This window comes from Nesoenas mayeri (assembly GCF_963082525.1).
Source record: "Nesoenas mayeri genome assembly, chromosome: 7".
Taxonomy (NCBI): Eukaryota; Metazoa; Chordata; class Aves; order Columbiformes; family Columbidae; genus Nesoenas; species Nesoenas mayeri.
This window is the reverse complement of record NC_137551.1, coordinates 18,587,532-18,607,480: the sequence shown is the minus strand read 5'-3', so window position 1 is coordinate 18,607,480 and position 19,949 is coordinate 18,587,532. Positions and strand designations below refer to the sequence as shown.

Genomic DNA, 19,949 nt, shown 5'->3' with positions numbered 1-19,949 from the left:
TGACACAGCACCTTGGTTTCCAGCGTAGGAGAGGCAGCTATGGCCAACTGGCTATGGCAGCCAGTGGGGTATTCTGACCAGATTTTTCTCCCTTATTTATTAGCAAGGCAAAAAGCACAAGTTTTGTTTCTCAGCCTGCTGCCATTCTGATCTGTCACAGGATATAAATGGAAGCAACAAGGTCACTCCAGGCTTTACTTTCAATCCAGTTTAAAAGTTATCCAAACACAAAGGTTAAATAGCCCACATGGTTGTCCCTCTAAGGCTGGGAGGATAAGGCTTCCCTTTGTCCTCACAACAGCTGCAGCAGAGCCGTCAGCCACCCTCAACAGCCCATTTATGGCCCCAGCAAAGCCACAAAGAGGAGATGGCTTTGCTCTCCCTGGCTGTCCCTAGCAGGGCTTCCAAGGCACGTGCCTGGTCCCACCGCACCACCTGTGGAGCCCCCAGTCTGCATGTCATCAGTAGGAGCCCTGTGGTGCCTGCTCTCTGCAAGGGTGTCCTGGCTCTGCTCCCAGCATCACTGCCTGCACTTTTACTCAAGCATGGCAGGAGAAAGAAAAAGAGCATCTAAATGTTCACCTTACGTCTCACTGCTGGCCCAGAACTTCTCTTCTGAAAGACTGGGAAGAGTGGGCACAAGGCACAGACAATTGGATGGATTGATTTCACTCATCATGCTTGTATCTTATCGATATGTTTTCATAACTCATTTACATGAAGCAAGGAACAGGCGCCAAAGCAGATAGCTCAAACCCACCTTGACCACGGTGCCTCCAGTTCACAGCAGGCTCCTACGGGTAGAACACTAGTGACTTTCTGGAGGATTTTTCCCAAATTTGGGGGGAGGACCCCAGCCACAAAGCTACGTCCACGCTGCCCTCAGCGAGGCTGTACCCCTGCCACGGAGCCCAGCCACACTGGGGAATCACACCCTGTCTTAGTGAAAGCCAGCAGGCTGCAGCATCCCCATAGGATCCCACAGACTCCTGCTTAAATTGATTAATATTGAACAACCAATACAGTGAGCCATGAATCTGCTGGTTCATCCAGGCAGAAACCAAGACCCAAGATTAGAAAGAATTTCTCTGATGCTAGTTGGGATGGGGAGGTACTGGTCCAGAAGGGGAGGAAGGAAACTGCATGCAAGTCAAGGCAGGAATCTGGAGAGGTATTTACAAAATACAACATTTCTCAAGAAGTTTGGCTTGAACATGGTATAATATAAACATTACAAGAGTCTAGATTTTGCTATCAACGCTTTGTATGCAGAGCTGACTCATAGCTTCAAGGGAAAACTCAGAGCTGGAAAATGAGGGTCTAATTCTGTATGCCAGGAACCATGTAAATAAATTCCATAAAGAAAAAAAGGAATATTTACATTCCCATTTCAAACTCTGGGATGGACATGACTAAGATATCAAAGTAGCAACTAAATCCATAAAGACAGAGAAGTTCCTCATGCAACACAAAGTTTGCTAGCTGAAAAATCAAGGAAAGATATAAAGAATTGCTCTTTCAACCTTCCCAAAATTTTGGGCAGGCATTTAAAAAATGTTTAGAGACTAACTTCAAGAGTTTGAGGCTACCAGGAAGGTACCTTTTAATCAGCCTTTTAACTACATCAGCTGTGAAGGACATGCACTTGGATTTAAACATGAGTAGTAATTATTAATGGACATATTCACTTCAGCAAGCAAAACCATACTTGGGCTGCATGCAGCCTATTGCCAATTCAAACAGTAATGAAAGTCACAACTTCCTTGAGAAAAGAGGCCCCAAATTCACCTCTTCACACATGGCCCTCTGCTCCTTGTGTTTCAGGCATGTCTTCACACAACCACTAAAACCAAAAGGGAAACTCCAACTATGCAGAAGCAACTGAAGTTTATCACGAGCAGTTTCATTCCAGAGTCACGGAGGATAAAACACACCTGACTGCTCCACTCACACTGTTCTTCCACCAGCCAGCTACAGGGCTCACTACTTTTGCCTTGCTTTTACAGCTTCTTTGGCGAGGCAAATGCCAGGCTTGACTTGCCAAAATGACTTTGAACATGCCAATCATTAGTAAAAGCTGCCGGCACATACCCAGGAGAGGCCGTGCGCTGTGCAGAGGGCAGGCAATCTGCGTGTCCTTATATAGCTGCAGGCAGCACAACAGGCTTTTCCCAGGGCCAAAGGAATTATTAGTAAGATGACAGAGCTGGAAAACTCTTATTGGCAGGGAAGCAAAAAGCAAACCTAAATGAGTCAATGGATTCCACTGACTTCCTAGAACACAAATTCGAGCCTATTGTGGCTTTGTGCAATTAGTCCCCACGGCTGAGAACTGGGAGCACATGGAGCAAGCAAGAGTGCAGCTGAACCTACCAAGTAAAATGCAGGTTAATATCATATGCATGCTTTCTCTCCCCTTCCTCATAAGCGTCTACACATGATCCCTTCCGACAATGTGTTTTACACATGCTGGCAGCAGATCTGACTTCTCTGACCCTGGCGCTTTTCAAAGAACAAATACATAGCTTCATTCCTTGGTGACATTTTTAGCAGAGTAACAGACTGCTTGCAAACAAACAAAAAGTACCTTAATATATTACATGGTGGCAGCAGAGTGGCAGAAAAGCAGCTTGAAATTTGAAGAAAAGGACAGTAGGAGCAGAACAAGAGATTACATGTTTGTCACCACTTTTCACAAATATTCTTCTCTTATTACCACCCACAACCTGCCTCCAGACATAGAGGGAAGGGCAGGCTCACTGTAGGAATATTTTTCTGTTTGTTTGTTGTTTTGTGTGTTTTTCTAAAAAACAAACAAACACATACACAACTCCCCCCCAAAAAACCATAAATACTTTACTTTTGAGTTGTTCAGGGCTGCATATGAGCACAGCTCCACCGCCCACTTGGTGACTACAACCACACAGAGCCATTTGTTTTAGAAATAATTTTCACCTGTGCTGCAATGAGCATTTGTCTGCTTTTGCACATACAATACAACAAGCATTTGTTTGCTTTTGTATATGTACAGCTACACAGAGCTGTGTGCACATTCATCATGAGCATCACCAGTGACACTGGTGATGCCTGGATCTTTTGGCTATCAGGTGAATATTGAATGTGTCTCTCTTGAGCCTTCTCTTCTTTGAGTTTCTTTGTCAGAGTCTCTTTCCCAAAATACACCAAGTTTCCAAAGGAAGTTGATTCCCTTCTCCAGTCTGTTGGGCACATCTTGTTGCTTACTCCCATTAAAGGAAAATCAGATGCTTGGAAAGGGTGCAGCCTGCTAGATTGTCAGTGCTAGAATGTACACACCCTAACTCAAGGGGAGAAAACAAAAAAAAAGAGCAGCTCTTCTCAATGACTCAAGATCCCAAACTTCCTTTTTCCTGTGGATGACAGAGACTCAAAACTCTGTCTGTGAAATTTCTCTGTTTAGCAGCCAGGTGGTATTGAGCTGACTGACGTACATGGTCTGCCGATGGTCAGTCTTTCTGCACATACCATGCAAACCCACTGTGCTGAGCTTGATTCTACACCGCTGAAGGCAATAACGGAACCTTTACTTTGGTTTCTTGAGCACTACATTTCTAAAAGCACTCGCTAGCCTGAAACTAAAAGCAAAATGAGTGAGCAAGCAGAAGCTCAGACGAGAGCAGTGAGTTGAATGCTGCATTCAGCAGGAGTTTGGTGTATACGCCAACACTGTTCAACACCCACTTTTAAGGCAGAAAACAGACGTTTCCACCTTGGTTCATGCACCAAACAGCAAAGCACCCTGCAGTGCCACCTAGAAAAGCATCTTCAGAGAAAGCAATTTGTGGCTTGTTTTAAATACTAAGAAATTAACAGATTTGCACCTTGGGGTGAAAAAACAGACAAGGCATGTTTTCTTCAGCTAGTAATTTGATCCATTTTTAACAGTGGCATGTGTTAGACTAGATTTCCTGCCTACAATCTGATCTGAAATATTTTTGGACTGTTACCATCATTAAGGAAAATACCGAAACAGGAAACATTGGAATGCTGTTGATACTCACAATCAAGTACAAACAGCATTTCCTTTACCAGAAGCATTTAAGTCCTTTCCATTCTCTACATTTACACTTCTCTAAAATAATTAGTACAGACAAACATGAAGACATTTTAACTGCTCAGCTGCCACTAAAAGAGGGGTGCACAGATGCAAAACACACACACAAAGTTTGCTTGGGTCCACAGAAAAGCACAGGATGACAAGTATAGTGCAGTACTTTCCTAAAACACTCTGAGCTTCTAGCTACTTGCAGCTTAAGGGCTTTCTGCAACAGAGATACTGCCATGGTATACCATATCCTTTATAGATTTGTCTTCCATGAATTCATGCAGTCTCCTCTTGAACCCTTAATGTCCCCTAGAATCCACTAAAATGGATTTTACATAGAGAAATGGTTAGTAATATCAAACCCTAAAGTGGATAAATAGTTAGATCACTGCTTTTCATTTGTAGTCTTGACACGTTTGAACATTTTGTCAGCAATACTCATCGATCAGTACAGCAGAAGCATCCAACACACACTCTTGCTACTTCCTTGAAAGGGGGCCCTGAAAGAGCTGGGTTGCACTAACTCGGAGCCCCTGCGTGGTTTCACACAGCACACCCAGCTAGAAAATCTCTCCCTAGGCAGCTTCCACATCCAAGGCCACTGAAACATGCATGGGGTAGCTATAAAGTTAATGACTTTGTAATTAACATTAGCAAACACATTTTACAGACTCAATGATCTGTAAGAGTGAGCTTGCCTGCAGGCTGAAAGAGCCCTTGCCACCCCTCCTCTCTCCCAGGCAGAACCACACAGAGCTGGTTCCCTAAGTCAAGCAGTCGGGTTTTTTGCAAAGGAAAAGGATCGCTCCTTTGCAGGAGGATTACAGGCTGACAAGTTAAAGGCCAGTATGAGAAACTCTGGGGCTAACAGGCTGCTGCAATGCTCACCACCCATTCACATTGCCTGCACTGTGCTTCATTCTTCCCCCTGTGAATTCCCTCAATTAATTGTCAGGCTTTTTTTGGCCAAGTCCTATCACTTCTTCCCAAACTGGGAAATGCCTGCTGAACTCCTGGCATTATCCAAGCTACAGTAAAATATTTCTGGTTTTTTTTACAGAAAAGCCCTGGACAACTGAACTACTGTTTCATTGAAGGCATGCTCGTGCACTGCTTCTGAAAGCACTTCCCCTGCATCTGCCGTGAAGCTGACGTATGATCACTTTGGGGGAAGGAAAAACTCACTCCAGAGCAACTAGAAATGCCATGATGCATCTACCATCTGACTCCAAGAAGCGCTAGTAACCATGGCTGCAATTCAAACTAAGAGGAAGGCTAAACCCCCAGGCACCCCAAAAGATTAGGCTACAGTACTTTTAAGAAGCAATGGGTGAATGCAAAGCAGACCCCTGCCTTCCCAGGCTGCATTTTTTCCTCCGTACAAAGATTGCCCAAGAATAAAGCATGGGTGGGGAAAGGAATGAAGCTGTACACTGCTCTGCAGCTTGAGACTGTGGGAAGACTGAAGCCAGCCCATGGGCTACACTGATGACAGAGACTGTGGCTCAGGGGTTGCCTTCCTTTATTTTTTCAGGACTCACAAGAGATTAATGCCTGACAGGTACTTTGATGCAGCCTGGGTCATCAGTGTTTAGCACTCTCAGTGCTGTTTGATCAAGAGGCTCCAAAACATACAACCTTTCTGAGTCTGTGAATGGCAAAAACTAGGCAATTAATAGCTTGGATGACACACAACCATATATTTTAACTGCTAAACTAATGCAACAGGAAGAAAGGTCATCTCTGGTTGTACCTCCTCTGTTATTAGTAAGTTTTCATGAGACTTGTCTTTGATTTCTTGCTGTCAGGAACCACAGAATACGCTGACAGCCTCTGCCACAAATTATCAGCCAATTTCTCACTGGGAAAGTTGTTTTCATTAGGTCAAAGTGCAGCAAATGCAAGCAGCATTAGGATTAAAGGATGAAATGCAGTTCCCTCTTGCAATCCAGTGCCGGGCCAGACGAAGCACTAAGAAGTCAAATTAAACAAGCCAGCCAGAGAGGCCTGCTGTCAAACCAAAACACAGCTACTGCCCACCCCGCATCCCTCCCTCTCCCCATCTCCAGTCTCGCTCAGCCACATACCTGCTGACCGTCAGAGTTAGTTCATCTGCGCAGCCCTTGATCTTGTTCTGGGCCTCAAGGTGCGTCATGTTATCTGTGTTCACTCCATCGATGGCCGTGATCTGGTCTCCTATACATAAGTTGGCTATTGCAGCTTTGCTACCTGGAGTCACCTAAGAGAAAACAGAATGAATGGAATTTCCAGGGAGCAGCATTTCATAGCAACATTTGAAGAACAGCTAGAGCATTTAGGTCATCCCTGCTGGTACATGGAAGCAAGGAGGTGAAAACTAATGAAAGCAAATTCTTAGCAGAAAGCTACCTGGATCTAGAACTCTTGGATACTCTCAGTATTAGAGTCAGGGGCAGAATTCTGTTTTGGCCCCCACAGAGAGAAGCTCAGGGGAAACAAGAGGTAAATAACAGAAATAGTATTTTCACTCAAGACAATTGGTTTCATGGTGGAGAGAAAGAACATACAGATAGAAACTCTGTTCTTTGCCGGACAGAGAAGTGGTGTCCCAAACAGAAGGTGCTGAGACAGCCAAGAAGCCCGAGCCTCTAAAACAGAGGTGACGTAAAGGGTATCAGAGTCATTGCAATACTGTTAATGCCAATCACAAACACCTTTGTCTGCCTCACGATCTCATTCGCTTCCTTCCTTGGAAGACAGGTTTGGGCTGGAGATTTTTGATTGGTTCTTTACTTTTAATCTGTTTTAGCGTAGGAACAGGGGCAACAGCCTCAGAAAGATCAATCCCAAAGCAGCACTTGATCTAACAAGCAGACTGGGAGGGAGACAGGCATCAGAAACTTCATCTTTAAATCACAATCTGACCATACTTCCTGAAAAAGTGGAAGGATCACCCCCAGCCTGACCATAAGCTCACCCTGATACATTCTGCCATGTACATCTCCCTTTCCTCTCCATGCCTGGTGCTTTGCTTCTCAGATATGCTGCTGCACTGCTAAAGAGGTGTTGCACTCTGAGAGAGGACTGGTGCGAAAGAGCTTGGGGTAATCTCACCAAGATCCCAGACAGAAGACACTACACAGCAATACCACCAGTACGATACCCCTTGTGAAAAAAAAGAAGGTCCCAACTAAAACTTGGCATTTTCAAGCTAAATGGCTCATTCATTTTCCCCCTACTGCTGAAGAGGTCCCTGCTTGAAAACAGAGACTTCTTTGGGCCAAAATTATTGCCTGGGCGGAGGGTGAAGAACGTCACATTTGCTTGTGGCTTTGTAAACACTACGTAAGATTTTGTGCAGCTGTAATGACTTTGTGGAAGGAGCATAATGATTACTGTGGGCTTTCATCAATTATTTAATAGGCAGAGGAAATGAGAAGGGTGGACTGCTCCCAGACGCAAGTATAGATTAAAACATGCCCTGCAGCTGGGACACACCTCATTTATGGCTGTTGCAACCGGTATTCATTCTACACATTCACGTTAGGTTTCAGCATGCTGGAAAGCAGCTGAGCAAATGCAGCAGAGCTGTCAGACATAAACAAACATTGTTCACAAGATTGAGAGAGTCCTCCTAATGTGGGATTGGATGGCAAATCATTCCCCCGGGAAAACACTCACCTCCTAGAGGTGTCACATTGTTAGCTGCAACCACTGCTTTCCCTGGGCCAAAACCAAGGCTGTTTGGCACATCTCCTCACAGCTGTAGTGGGATATTGTCCTCAACCAGAAGGAAGACAACAAGATGCTTTGCTTTTTTCACCCCTCTACTCGGACAGTATTTCACAGAAAAGGAAAGGACACAGATGTGTATCACAGATGTCCCGGTTGGCCAAGGTACTCAACATTAACCCAAAGACCTTCAGATGAGTCAACCAAACAGTGTCTGTTTACCTGCTCACCGCTTTAATGCTGTGAGCAGACTACAAACTGACAGAGTAAGTGATAATGAAAAGACCAGATAAGGCACCAGATGGATATAGGAAATCTGCTTTAAATGTGAAGATCGTCACCTCCCAAGCTGCAGCCTGCAGCTGACTGGTGGTCTACAAGACCGCCAAGTGCAGCCTGCTGCTGCTCCACTGACTTGAGAGAGTACTTTCATGTAAACCTGGTGACAGGGACAGCTAACAGCCATTAAGAAATCTTGAGCACTGGAGGTGGACCACAGTCCCACCGGATTTGGGAGCTGCTGCTTCAGAAACCCTGAGGCAGATGAAGACATCATTACACTGGCCGGAGGCCACAGGAGACGTATTGTGGGTCCTCTCCTGGTCACTGGGCCTTAACCATGTCACTTGGTTCCCCACAGCCTTTATTTCCTCTGCTGCCAAAGGAGAGAGAGGGGCACATCACTCACCCCTGTGAGGAGCACCAAGCTCAGCACACTGTTAGTGTGAGTCATTTTTGATCAAACAAGACTGCCAATGGGTCAGGAATAATGGTGGATTAACACCGTGTCTGGAACGCTGCTGAAGGCTTGGGCATACAGCTTGCATTTAAAGACTGGTAATCAACACAACATGTGGCAAGCTGCTAGAAATGACCCTGTACCACAGGGAGCAGCTGAGCCAGAGCAGCCAGCAACACTGAATTACTGAAGCCTCCTGAAGAAACCCCAAGAGCCACCAGGATGACCAAGTGGCATTCACTGTAACAGCCCAGTGCTTGCCAGCGCTTGCAGTGTCACATTACTCTTCCATGTCCATTTCAGAGGAATTTGAAATCTGCGTGCTCTTCTCCATCAGATAAGAGCCGCTGGTAGCACAAGGGTGATTACATCCATGCAGGTACCATATAAACCTCTCCCCTAAGGGGAAGCCACAAGGATGTACAGTAATGAAAACGATTAGTGAATCTGCCAAAAGGAAACATGTTTTAAAATCCAGTTTCTTCAGTTCTGGAAATAGCTTGCTGTGAAATGCAGCCTTCCACAAACCACTCCCTTGCAACATTCAGTTCGTATTCCTGCCAGGATTGCTCATAGCAAACATGCCTGCACAAGGGCACAATAGTGCAGGGAATTCACCACCCCCCCATCCTTTTAGGATGATTAATAGCTACTAATAATGTTCCCTTCCCCCCTCGCAGTAAGGTCTGAGCTTATCTCAGTGCTATCAATGCTGCTTTGAGATTTGCTCACCTACCAGTTGAGTCAGGAAAGCAAAAAGCATTTCTGTTTTTAAGGGAGGAGCAGAGACCTGCCACTGGGAAGCCCTTTTCCTGCTTTATTTTAGTCAGATCCCTCCGTGGTTCATGGGGAGCAGCCAGGGCAGGCATGTGGCTGGAGGGGGCAGTCAGAAGCACCCGGAGCACTGACAGACACCAGCCAGCTTACACACCCAATGAACAAAAGCTTTCGGGCTCACAAGCATCCAGTAAACGCTGCACTGCCTGAAACTGCTTCGGTCCTGCTGTCCCCTCAGATGACTTAAAGCTTTGCACCAGCCTCTCCCTTCCCTTGCCCAAGCACGGAGCAGACACCTGCAGGGACTGAGGGGTTGGCAGGCAGCACTTTGCACAAGCAGGTGACCCAATAATGAGCAGATCAGCCGCACTGCTGTATGGGAAGGTGAAGAGGGCTGAAGGATGCTGTGAGGAACAAAACCTGCAAACACAGCTTTTCATCTCATGGGAGGGCATTGGCCTCTTGTCTCCTTCAAAAGAGCTCCCTGACTGGCTTGGGATTCCCTACTCGTGTTGTGATGCTGCCCGTGCCCCCTTTGCCAGAGGCTGCTCAAGTCCCCAGGAGCCTCCCAGCTCCAGGGACACTATCATCAGGTGAATAAAGCTCTGTAACACCTTGTAACACCATGCCCAAAGGCTTCCTTTGGAAAGGAGCCATGCCCTACCTTGTGGTTATTGCTCCCAGGCAGTTGCGTAACAGTTTATCATTAGGTTATTTCACTGTGGAACAGACAATGCTGGGACAGGCTGAGCAGCACTGCTTCATGCTTTATCCAAAATAGGTCCCAGAGCTCACCATAATGTGCCTATGGCAATGCTCTGTTTGGCTGGTGTCTCTGTGTAACAGATCTGGGCTACGACAGAAATAATTTAGATACTTATAACCAGACACATCAAATTAGGTCCCTGATACCAGCTCAGACACATTTGCCAGCACATGGAAGAAACAAATAAATCCCATAATCTGTGGTCTTGATCTTACATTCTTTACTCATGCGAAGCTCAGCATAGTAGATAATGGTTTAGACCAGTTACAGGCTTGGACCCCTATTTTTAAACAGGTCCCGTAGATTAAGGATTAGCATGGATAGAAGAAAAAAACCATACATTATTTACTTATACTACGAAGTGAAGCTTTTGTGCACATGCACATGGGTACACATACACACACATATATATGTATATGTATATAAATAAAGCTCTACAGTCATGAAAAAGGTAGAAAAATGATCTTCCTGCCTCCCTCACCTTCCCTGCACACACACTTTGGGCTCCACCTTGCCAACACCACCAGGACTTTGCAAAGTTCAGCTTTCTGATCCTGATGGTTTGTCTGCTGTTGTCCCCTTGCACTGGCAGCTGTGCAGCAAACAAAGGACTCTGCTGTGACACATCACATCTTCAGCGAGTCTTCGGGCAAGTGTGTGTACAATAGAAATGAGAATACTTTCATTTAGCAGAGAGAATGAGACATACTTGGCTGCTTACCCAGCTCCCAAGCCCTCTTTGTAAAACTTCTGTCTGTCCCAGAGCTAGCCAAAGACAAACACATTTTACATTTGATGCAACTGCCTAACAGTTTTACAGTCCCTGGACTGGGATATATGGTGCCTTTTTTCCTTTTGCAGGTGAGGATCAGAGAGGCAGCAATGGGTATATTCAGGGAAGCTGCTGCCCACAGCAAGTGAGAAGGAGGAAGGGTGAGCAGCATTTCTATGACAAGCAGATAACGCAGCTCCATGTGAGTCAAGACAGATGGGCAGGTCTGAAGTTCATTCAACTTCTTCTGGGCTTCTCCCCACCTCCATTCAGACATACTACTTGCTCACTCCCTCAGCCCTTCACAGGTTCTCACAGACCCTACAGCCTCCAGCAGCACCCATCACCCCACACCTAGACACATCACAAGGAGCGATGAAAAGATAAGAAACCAGAAAATTAACATCACCCAAGAAAAAGATCTGGACAAGCAGCACCTGAGCTTGAGAGGAAAACCCATTGCTGGACAGAACAGACATGCAGCAACATACTTCTAAGGGCACCAGTGACAACTAGACATCTCTGACATTCAGATTAATCCTCCCCGCCCACACACACCGCTGTTTTACCATGAGTAATGTCCTCAGCGCTGGAGTATTATGCTAAGCAGCCAGTTTCTCCCAGCAAAAGCATGCAGCTGGGTCAGCAGAGATCAGAGGCGATGAGAAAATTCAGGCAAGCACGTTCCCCACCCCTTCTCTTTAGGGGAGGGGGAACAACAGGCTGGTGCTTTGCAAGCAGCTCCACGAGACTTTCTTCTCAAGCTGCTACTTCTCTCTGCACTGTCACAGGCCAACACTGCTCCAGCGCAGAGCTCCCCAGCCGCCTGGTGCTGGCCCAGGCCACAGTGTCACCAGGAGAGAGGCCGGGGGACATGCCTCGGGCTGGGGAAACCCTGGGCATCAGCCACCCCAGCGGGGCTGTGGCTCCCACTGCACAAGCCCCTGTGGCAGCCCAGCTCACCGTCTCCATCGCCTCCTGCCTGCTGCTGACGGCCAGGATGGCTGTTAACACAGAAAAGGCATCAGGCACAGTGCACAGAGGGCTGGCCTCAGGAAGGCGCTGTAAAAAGACACAGGTGAGATGATATGCTCAGATGCACAATCGATGGTCAAGGAGTCACTCAGCCCCACAGCTTGCTTTGCAATATGCCCCACATTAAACAAAAAACAAAACACACATATATATAAAGCTTTCTTACAAGACTTCAAAAACATTACACAGAGCTGTTCGTCAGCTGAGCCTTTCCTGATGGTTTATTTCATCCTCTAAATAAAACATGTCCACTAATCAGCAACCATCTAAGACAGCGTCACTGTCCAGAACAACATCAATTGTTTATGCAGTTAAGGCTTCCTTTCATTTCTTTGTTTATACTGAAAAAAAATACAAATCCATTTGCTGCAGTTATTTTGATGTTGCACCATTCAAAACCAAAACATTTTTACAAGCCTGAGTACATCTCTTGATAGACAAAGTGATTTTTGAGGGTGAAACGTACCAGGCAGCTTGCAACCACACATAATTTGGCATCTGGGAACAAGTAGATTAGGGAAGCAAAAGGACTTCCTTTCTCACAAGAAGTCCAACATTTACTGTTGTCAATTTAAGTTCTCGGTCTTAAAACTCCCACATAGGATTGAGGCTGGTACATCCCATTCCATCATTGAGCTGTCTTTAGGTTATTCAGAGAACTCCTCAAGAAAAAGGTAGGCCAGATGTAGCCCACCAAATGATGCTGGGCTGAAAGAAGAGGGACAGAGGAAACAGTATTCCAAAGTTTGGTGGCATAAAGCAGCCACATAACCTGTGGCAAATTGGTCTGAAAAGGCAAACAGCAGAACGTGCAAATCTGGCTCATAGGAGAAGTATGGGTACTGCTCCTGAAAGTAACTCTGGCAGAAGGTGTTTGATTCTAATTCTTTTAAATGTTTTTCTAAAGATAAAACTGCCCTCCAGACTCAAGAAACAGGGCTGGAAAAAGATCAAGCCTGTCCCACGCCCCAAAGTCTTTACTGCAAGAAAATTCCGCTGCTTTCCACTTACTACAACTAAGGACAATTTCTTCTCATCCACACCCAAGCAGTCAGGGAGATCAGCAAGGTCCTTTTATCTCTTCAGCAGACATTGCATCTTTGAAGCAGAGGCTGGTCCAGCCCCAGAAGCTGCCAGGGTTCACACTAACTTTGAAGTCTGTAGAGACATCTCTAGGGATGGGAACCTGTGCTCTCCATGCCCCACATGCTCAGACAGACAAGACTCCCCCCAGCAGCAAAGGCACAAGGTATCATACCATACTCTAAACATCAACCTAGCTACTTCTGGAGGGCCAGGAGTTCTTGGCAGGTGACCCTAATGACCAGCATCCCACAGGCACTGATCAGATGTCTGGTACGGAGCAGCTCTGCCAGGCACCCCGGCAGCACCGCACGGCATGGCTGGCACTGCCGCAGCCCCCACCAGCCCGGCAGCCAGGAGCGACAGCACAGGAGAAAACATCAGTGCAGGAAACATAAAGCCACGTTCACCTTCCTGTAAACCCCAGCAGCTTTCCCAGTTGGCTCCTTCTGCCAAGCCAGCCCCAGAACAAAGGCCAAATGTCACACCGGCATATTTGCAGTTACCAGCACGAAATGTGAGGCAGGCAGCAGAGGAATCACAGCCACGAGTGTGTGCAGCGGGGACCAGCCATGGCTCTCTGGCCTGAGGAGCAGAGCCAGCCCAACCCTAAACCCTGTCACACCCACTGCACTCCATGTGTCCTCCGGCACAGGGGGAGCCATTCAAGCTCACCTCTGGGCACAGAGGCCTCCCTGTCCAGCCTCGGCTCTCCCTGGGGCTCAGACCATCCTTGCAGGTTCATTTCTTTCTTTCCTCCTGGGGGAAGATGCTGCAGCCCAGCCCAGCTGACCCCTGGCACGCTCCCAAGGGAGGGTGGTCTCCATACTCATCCTGCTGAATCCCTCAGACCCCACAAGAGAGGCCCATTAGCAAGATAACCTGTACCACTGGGACTTTCTCCCACCGGTGGCTCTGGGACACCTTTGCTTGCCTGCTTCCTAATGGGGCAACCAGCCGCAAGTATGGGTAGGACATCAGCCAGCGCCAAAGTCAAACCCAAGGCCTTTTCACACCACAGCATTCAGTCCCATGCCTGATCTTGGACTATCAAGCCCCACTTTACCAATAAAACAAGTTTTAACTTAATAACTGGCTCAGGGGGTCATGCTTAAAAACAAAAAACAACCAACACCCCAAACATAATAAACACCTGATTATGTTCCAATTCTGTACTTGCTATAAATCCTGAGCTTTTAAAATACCATGCATAGATAAAACATACTAAACAGAGATGAATTCATGTTACTGTGGTCAATATCAGCAGCCACCACAATGTTGAGATTTCATCTTTTTAATGTAATTGCAGAACTCAACTGTCTGGAAACCACTTTTAATGGGGAAAATTCTCGGTTTCATAACAAAATGTAGCTACAGAAGTGCACCAGCTATGGACTGTTTAAACAGACTTTGCCGGACACCCCTCCTTAATGGAGCTGGGGGCTCCTGACATGACAAAACGTAGAGCAAATTCCCCTCTGCCTGTATTTTGGGTCAAGATGTTCAAGATGAACGCATCACTGGCACAAAACACAAAAATAATCTCAAGAACAAGGTTTACTGGACAGTTCCATGTATATATTCAACTGGGAACAGAAACCCCCAATGTTTATGAAAATGAAATGCAAACAGGAAAAAGCTCCTGTTACCTGAGGGACGGAAGGGGACGGGGTCTATCAACAGCGCTGCTAAAACACTCCATCAGGGTGTCTTCTTGTGCAACCAATCTCACAGTGAGTTGACCGGGAACAACCCCATTCGCAGGGCGGGTCCATGGACACTATTATCCTGCAGTGTGTCCATCCACAGCTCAGAAAGGATTTGGGAAAAGCTCTACCTCATTGACTCACTGTGTAGTATCATCCAAAGGGTGATAAAGACAAAGGTCTTTCCTACTCCTGTATGGCAATCCAGCAGGCTTTGGTCTAGGGTTCATTACACAGATCAACACGAGCTTTTTTTACGAACAAAGACTGTCCACCATAACCCTACATTTTTAAAAAGAAACAGAAATGAGAAAAATGTATGAAGCATCCTTCCAGAACAGACAGGGGATTCCACAGTGAAGTCTCACGTGCAGCACTTGTGACATCCCCGTGCCTGGTTCTCACTGGGAAGACTGGGCCAACACAAACAAGAAACCAGAAGCATTTGCACAAGATGATGTGCAAATGTATGTGATGTATTTGAGCCCAAAGCATTTTTGAACACAGAGTTCCAGTGGAAAGGCAGTAGGGAAGTGACAAAAGACAAGTGTAGCTGTGGAAATATGATAATCTTTCATCTGCTGCTCTCCTAAGACACAACTGGCCATTGGTGACAGGCAGCCGCCAGACAGAAGCCCTTGGCCAGGTTGCTCTGTTGGCTCCCACATTCATGGCATTGGTGCTCATCATCTTTCTTGGACCTGGGACTGCAGCACCAAACTCCAGTGACTCCCCTGGGGAACGAGCTGCCTCCCACCAGCAAGACTGGGAGAAACTCTCCTTACGTCAGAGAGGAGTCTGAGAAGCCAAAAGACGCCAGAAGGGAGCTGAAGTACAGTGGTGACCAAGACAAGCTCAAGAGCTCACCAATGAGGACAACACTCCCAGAAGTCAAATCTGAACTCCAGGCAGGCAACACAGGTTGAATTCAGGCACCTTGGTTCAAAGAGACCTACAAGACACCCAGTTCAGGCCCATGACTGGATGGATGTCTGTCTCCTGGCATCCCACCACACCAGTACACACCTGGAGTAGCAGCTTGTCCCCACCAGTGAGTGCATCAACAGGATGAGAAGCCCTGGATGAGCAGTCCTGGATGAAGCAGAGCCAGGCTCCACTGGCCACACAGGAGGGGACTTGTCCCCATGTGGCATACATGAATTGCCATGTTCCTAGCTGGCAGGACGATGCTGCTCTGTGGTGCAATCAAGGACACCAGCCTGGCCCAGGGTGGGCAGCCCTGTGCACCGCTGCTAACAGCTCCCCATAGGCACATGTGCCACAGACCTACAGCCTACATGCTGCAGCACAGAGCAAACACATAACAGTGCTGGGGAGGGACGGCCGCATCCTCCCCCACTCCCAGGGCAATGTTCTCATCACAGGCTACAGCCTCCCCACCCTGCCATTCCCCTCAGGCAGCGCCCTCATCTCACACCTTGCTGGGACCTCATAACCCTTGGCAGATGCCAGTCCCACAGCCAGAGCTCACCCCATCCGGTGAAGAGAGCAGGGCTGCATGCCCTGAAAGCTCTCTGGCCAGAGCACAAGGACCAAATGCAGTAAGTAAGAAGAAACATTAAGTTATAGCCCCATAAAGTCATCGCACAAGGAGGATCAGACCCTTGGCCGAAACCAGACCAGATCTTTTTTTACATGGTGAAGGGGGGACTCACTGCGAGCTTTGTTCCTGAGCCAAGGGGACAAACCCCGGAGCCTTTGGAGCAAACCACAGGAAAGATTAATGGCTTGAAGTCTTGGAGGGGAAATTAAAAATGTCAGAGGGGCCACAGGAGAAACCTGTGATAAGAGCTGCCAATTGTCAGCATTTACGTCACCACCACTAGAGAGGCTATTTATTACATTTTAGTCTCCAGGGTCACAATTTCTCATGATGTGGTTATTTTTGCTGCTTTGCTGATCTATGTCCCCTGGTATGTGCCCACAAGCGCTGAGAGAGGCGACCAAGGAGAAGACGCAGGAGCAGCAAAGTAGGACTTCAGACATACTTCTGCCTGAGAGCCTTTCACTGGAAGGAAATGACAACAATTACCATAACAATGAAGTAAATATCACTTCCCCTAAGCTAAAGCTGCTTTCATGTCCAAAAAATGCTTTAGAAAAATGAGGCATTATTACTGTAATTGAAAGAGATTACAGAGAAAACTAATAACTTCCCCCCCTCTGTGGGTTTGACAGCACTCGCCAGCCCTGCCATTGCAGAGCCAGCAGCCTCCTCTGTGGCACCTGGGGGGCTGCAGGCAGCGGGACCCCCTGGCAGGTGGTATTTAGAAAAATCACAAGTTTCACCATCCTGTATTTTGAAGGCAGTACACAGAAATTCTAGTCCTTGTACACCCCACTTCCAGCCACCCTTCCTCACCTGGGGCCCATGGGGACTTCAAAGCCACGCAGAGGTGGTGGCAGAGCCCAGGGCTGCCAGAGCTCATGAGATGCCTGTGGTTTGCAGGGGGACTGCTGGAAATCAGAGCAATTCCTTCTCCCCGGGGGAAGGCCAGTGACCCGCACCAGGAAGATCCTGAGCAGCACGCCCCGCAAAGAGCCGCACAGGGACAGCGAGTCCGGGGTTTATTGTCCCCAAACGGGAAGAGATGGCCACGAGTGCCCTCGCTGTTTGTTGGTCCCTGGCAGGGCCCAGCTCCCTGTGAGCAGCAGCCGGGCAGGTGGCAGCAGGGCGGGCACAGGTGAGTACGTGGACAGCAAAGTGAAGCACTCTAAACCCAGCCCTGACATTTCACAGGCAAACGCTGGAGCGGAGGAGAGAAAATTAAGTTACACCACTAAAACTCTTTGGATGTGAAACTATAATTGTCATTTCCTAACTAATTTTTCTTGAAGCAAGATTAAGAAGGACTGATAATAGTAACAGGCAGAGGCACTTAACATAAGTTAATATGGCTTCTGTAAACAAAGGCTTTTCTTTTAACTATACATGGCAAGCGAAAGCGGGGAGCATTCAACACCACCTCCGTGCAACTGCTCCCTGTAGCATGGGCTGCAAAACCCAAACTCTGGGCTTGCAGGAGCAAAGGGGATTCACTCTACCTGCGCAAGAGGTTTGCTATGGACAAAGTGAGGAACGAGGGCAGGTAAGAAGCAGAGACGCCGGTCAAAGCCAGATTAAAGGGCTGCGTGGGCCACCACAAATTTCTCCATAGATATTAAAACCAAGTGATAATAAAAGGGAGAAAGAAAAAGAAAAGAAACTCCTGCCACGGCTGTGTCAGCAGCCCTGTCTTTGTACCACCTGCCAGCCCCAGCTTCCCCCAGACCCGCCGCCGCACCGAACCCGTCCCGGGTGGCCCCGGCCGCAGCACCGCCCGCCCCCCCGGGCCGCCGCCTTGCCCTACCCGGGAGATGGTGAGGGGCTGCTCGAAGTCCCGGCCGCCCACCAGGCGGAAGCCCCAGGGCCCGGGGCCCGACAGCACGATTCGGTGTGTCCCCATGTGCGCGCCTGCACCTCGCGGGACGCCCGACAGCCCCGCCGCCTGCACCGGCCTGGCCCGGCCCGCCCCCGGCCCGCCCCGCCGCCGCCAGCCCCTCCCCGGGCTCCCGGGCCCCGCCGCCGCCGGGCGGGCTGTCCCGCCCCCGGGCAGAGCTCCCCGCACCCCGCCGGCTGCCCCTTTCCCGAGCAGAAAGCCGCTCCCTGCCCGGCGGGGGCCGCGGGGCCGAGAATTTCGGTCTTCGGAAACCGCAGCTGTCCCGCGCCCCCTCTTACCTGCACCCGCGGCCGAGCTGCCCGCAGCCGGGAGGCAGCGCGGCTGCAAAGCGAACCACCGGCGGGCAGCCGCCAGCATGACTGTCCCGGTGCGGAACCTCACAGGCAAACGTGACTCATCCTGCTGCGACCTGGTGTGATGTTAACTCTGAAACCTAACGGAGGCGATAGAAATTTAGCGGCTCTGCGTGCCGTTTCCACCTGGGGGATGATGAGCGAGGGCGGAGCCTGGGAAGGGTATTACCTTTGCCTTAGTTTAGCTCTGATTTGTCACTGCTTTAGGCAGCTTTGTTTACCTGCAGCCCCTGTTGATACCACCAACAAAAGAAAGAATCCTTCTGTGCTGGTTTCTCAGCCAAACCCCCACTGGTCTGCCGGTGGACAGGTGGGAGACGTTGGTTTACAGCAGCCCTGCTGGTATTTAGAAACTGAGTGCAAACATTGCTGCTTATTTAGCAAATAAAGCAACTGTTTAATGTTGCATGCACCTGGGCAAGCAGCAGTGTGAGTGGATACACACAACTGTGTTGGAGAAAATCCTTTGACAAAATTTCTCAGTTTCTTTTCCAGAAAACATTCCGGCGTTAATACGCAGCTCAGGCAACACAGAACATCAGTGAGCCAGAGCACAAGGCTGCTGCTGAAGCTGGGGTTCAGCCACAGCAGGGAGCGTGGAGTGCTCAGCAGGTCAGGAAGAGGCGCATCACCCCAGTGCTGGCCCTACAAGATGTGGCCACGACTGATCCCATTGCAAGGCATACCCTTGCCTCTGCAATCCCCCTTTCTTGGCTTCATCCCTTTTCCTGCAGTAACATGTACCTGAGGTACGTGTGTCTGGACTATTAATCTCATCTCTATCAGAGAGCAGTAGTTCTTCCACCATATCATTACACATCTTCTGGTGGTGAAGAAAGAGATACCAAGAGCTTCTTTCCCCCAGGTGTGAGGGATTTCCAGAGAGCTGTGATGCACCACTGGGTCCTTTTCTCCTCTCTGCATGCACAGCTTCTACAGTTATAAAAGCATCTCTAGCTAGTTCCTTACCAAGTATATTAGGCTAGAGAATGACATCAGTAAATATCAAGTTTCGATAGCTATGGATGATTCTCTTTCTCCCCTCCCTGGCCACAGCACTGTAAACAAGGGCTAGTGATGCTAGCAACTGCAGTAAAGCAGTGGTGATGCTGCCCTTTTTATATGAGGTAACCCATGAAACAGAAAAAGAGTCTTGTGTCTGTGTGCTTTCCAAGGATGTGTAGAAGAGAGAGCTCCAGGCTTTTGCTGTCCCGTTAGTTTGGGTTTAGGACTGGCTTGTTTATAATTCAACTTCCTAAAATCACTGTGAATGCAGCCACAATGTGTATCTCTCTGCCTGGCCATCCGGTCGCATCACCACAGAGTTCAAACCTGATGCCCACTTTTAGCGCAGTGTGAGGTGCAGGTTTCAAGGACATCGAACTCCTCACAGAAGACCAGCCTTTGGGGTGTGCACAGCTCCGCGCAGGCAGCCCGCAGGACCCAGACGTGCAGGGTGCAC

At 48.3% G+C, this 19,949-nt stretch overlaps 1 protein-coding gene across 2 annotated transcripts in view; it reads right to left on the bottom strand.

The window, feature by feature from the left end:
* Window positions 1-18,149, bottom strand: part of PDLIM1 (PDZ and LIM domain 1) — a 40,792-nt gene extending 22,643 nt beyond the window's left edge. For both annotated transcript variants that reach the window (XM_080348049.1, XM_080348050.1), the window contains exons 1-2: window positions 18,045-18,149; window positions 6,172-6,323 (exon numbers count right to left, since the gene is read on the bottom strand). In XM_080348049.1, the coding sequence (XP_080204175.1) occupies window positions 6,172-6,323; window positions 18,045-18,140 (248 nt within the window). In that variant the 5' untranslated portion in view covers window positions 18,141-18,149. The remainder of the gene's footprint in view (window positions 1-6,171; window positions 6,324-18,044) is intronic.
* Between the last annotated feature and the right edge of the window lie 1,800 nt (window positions 18,150-19,949).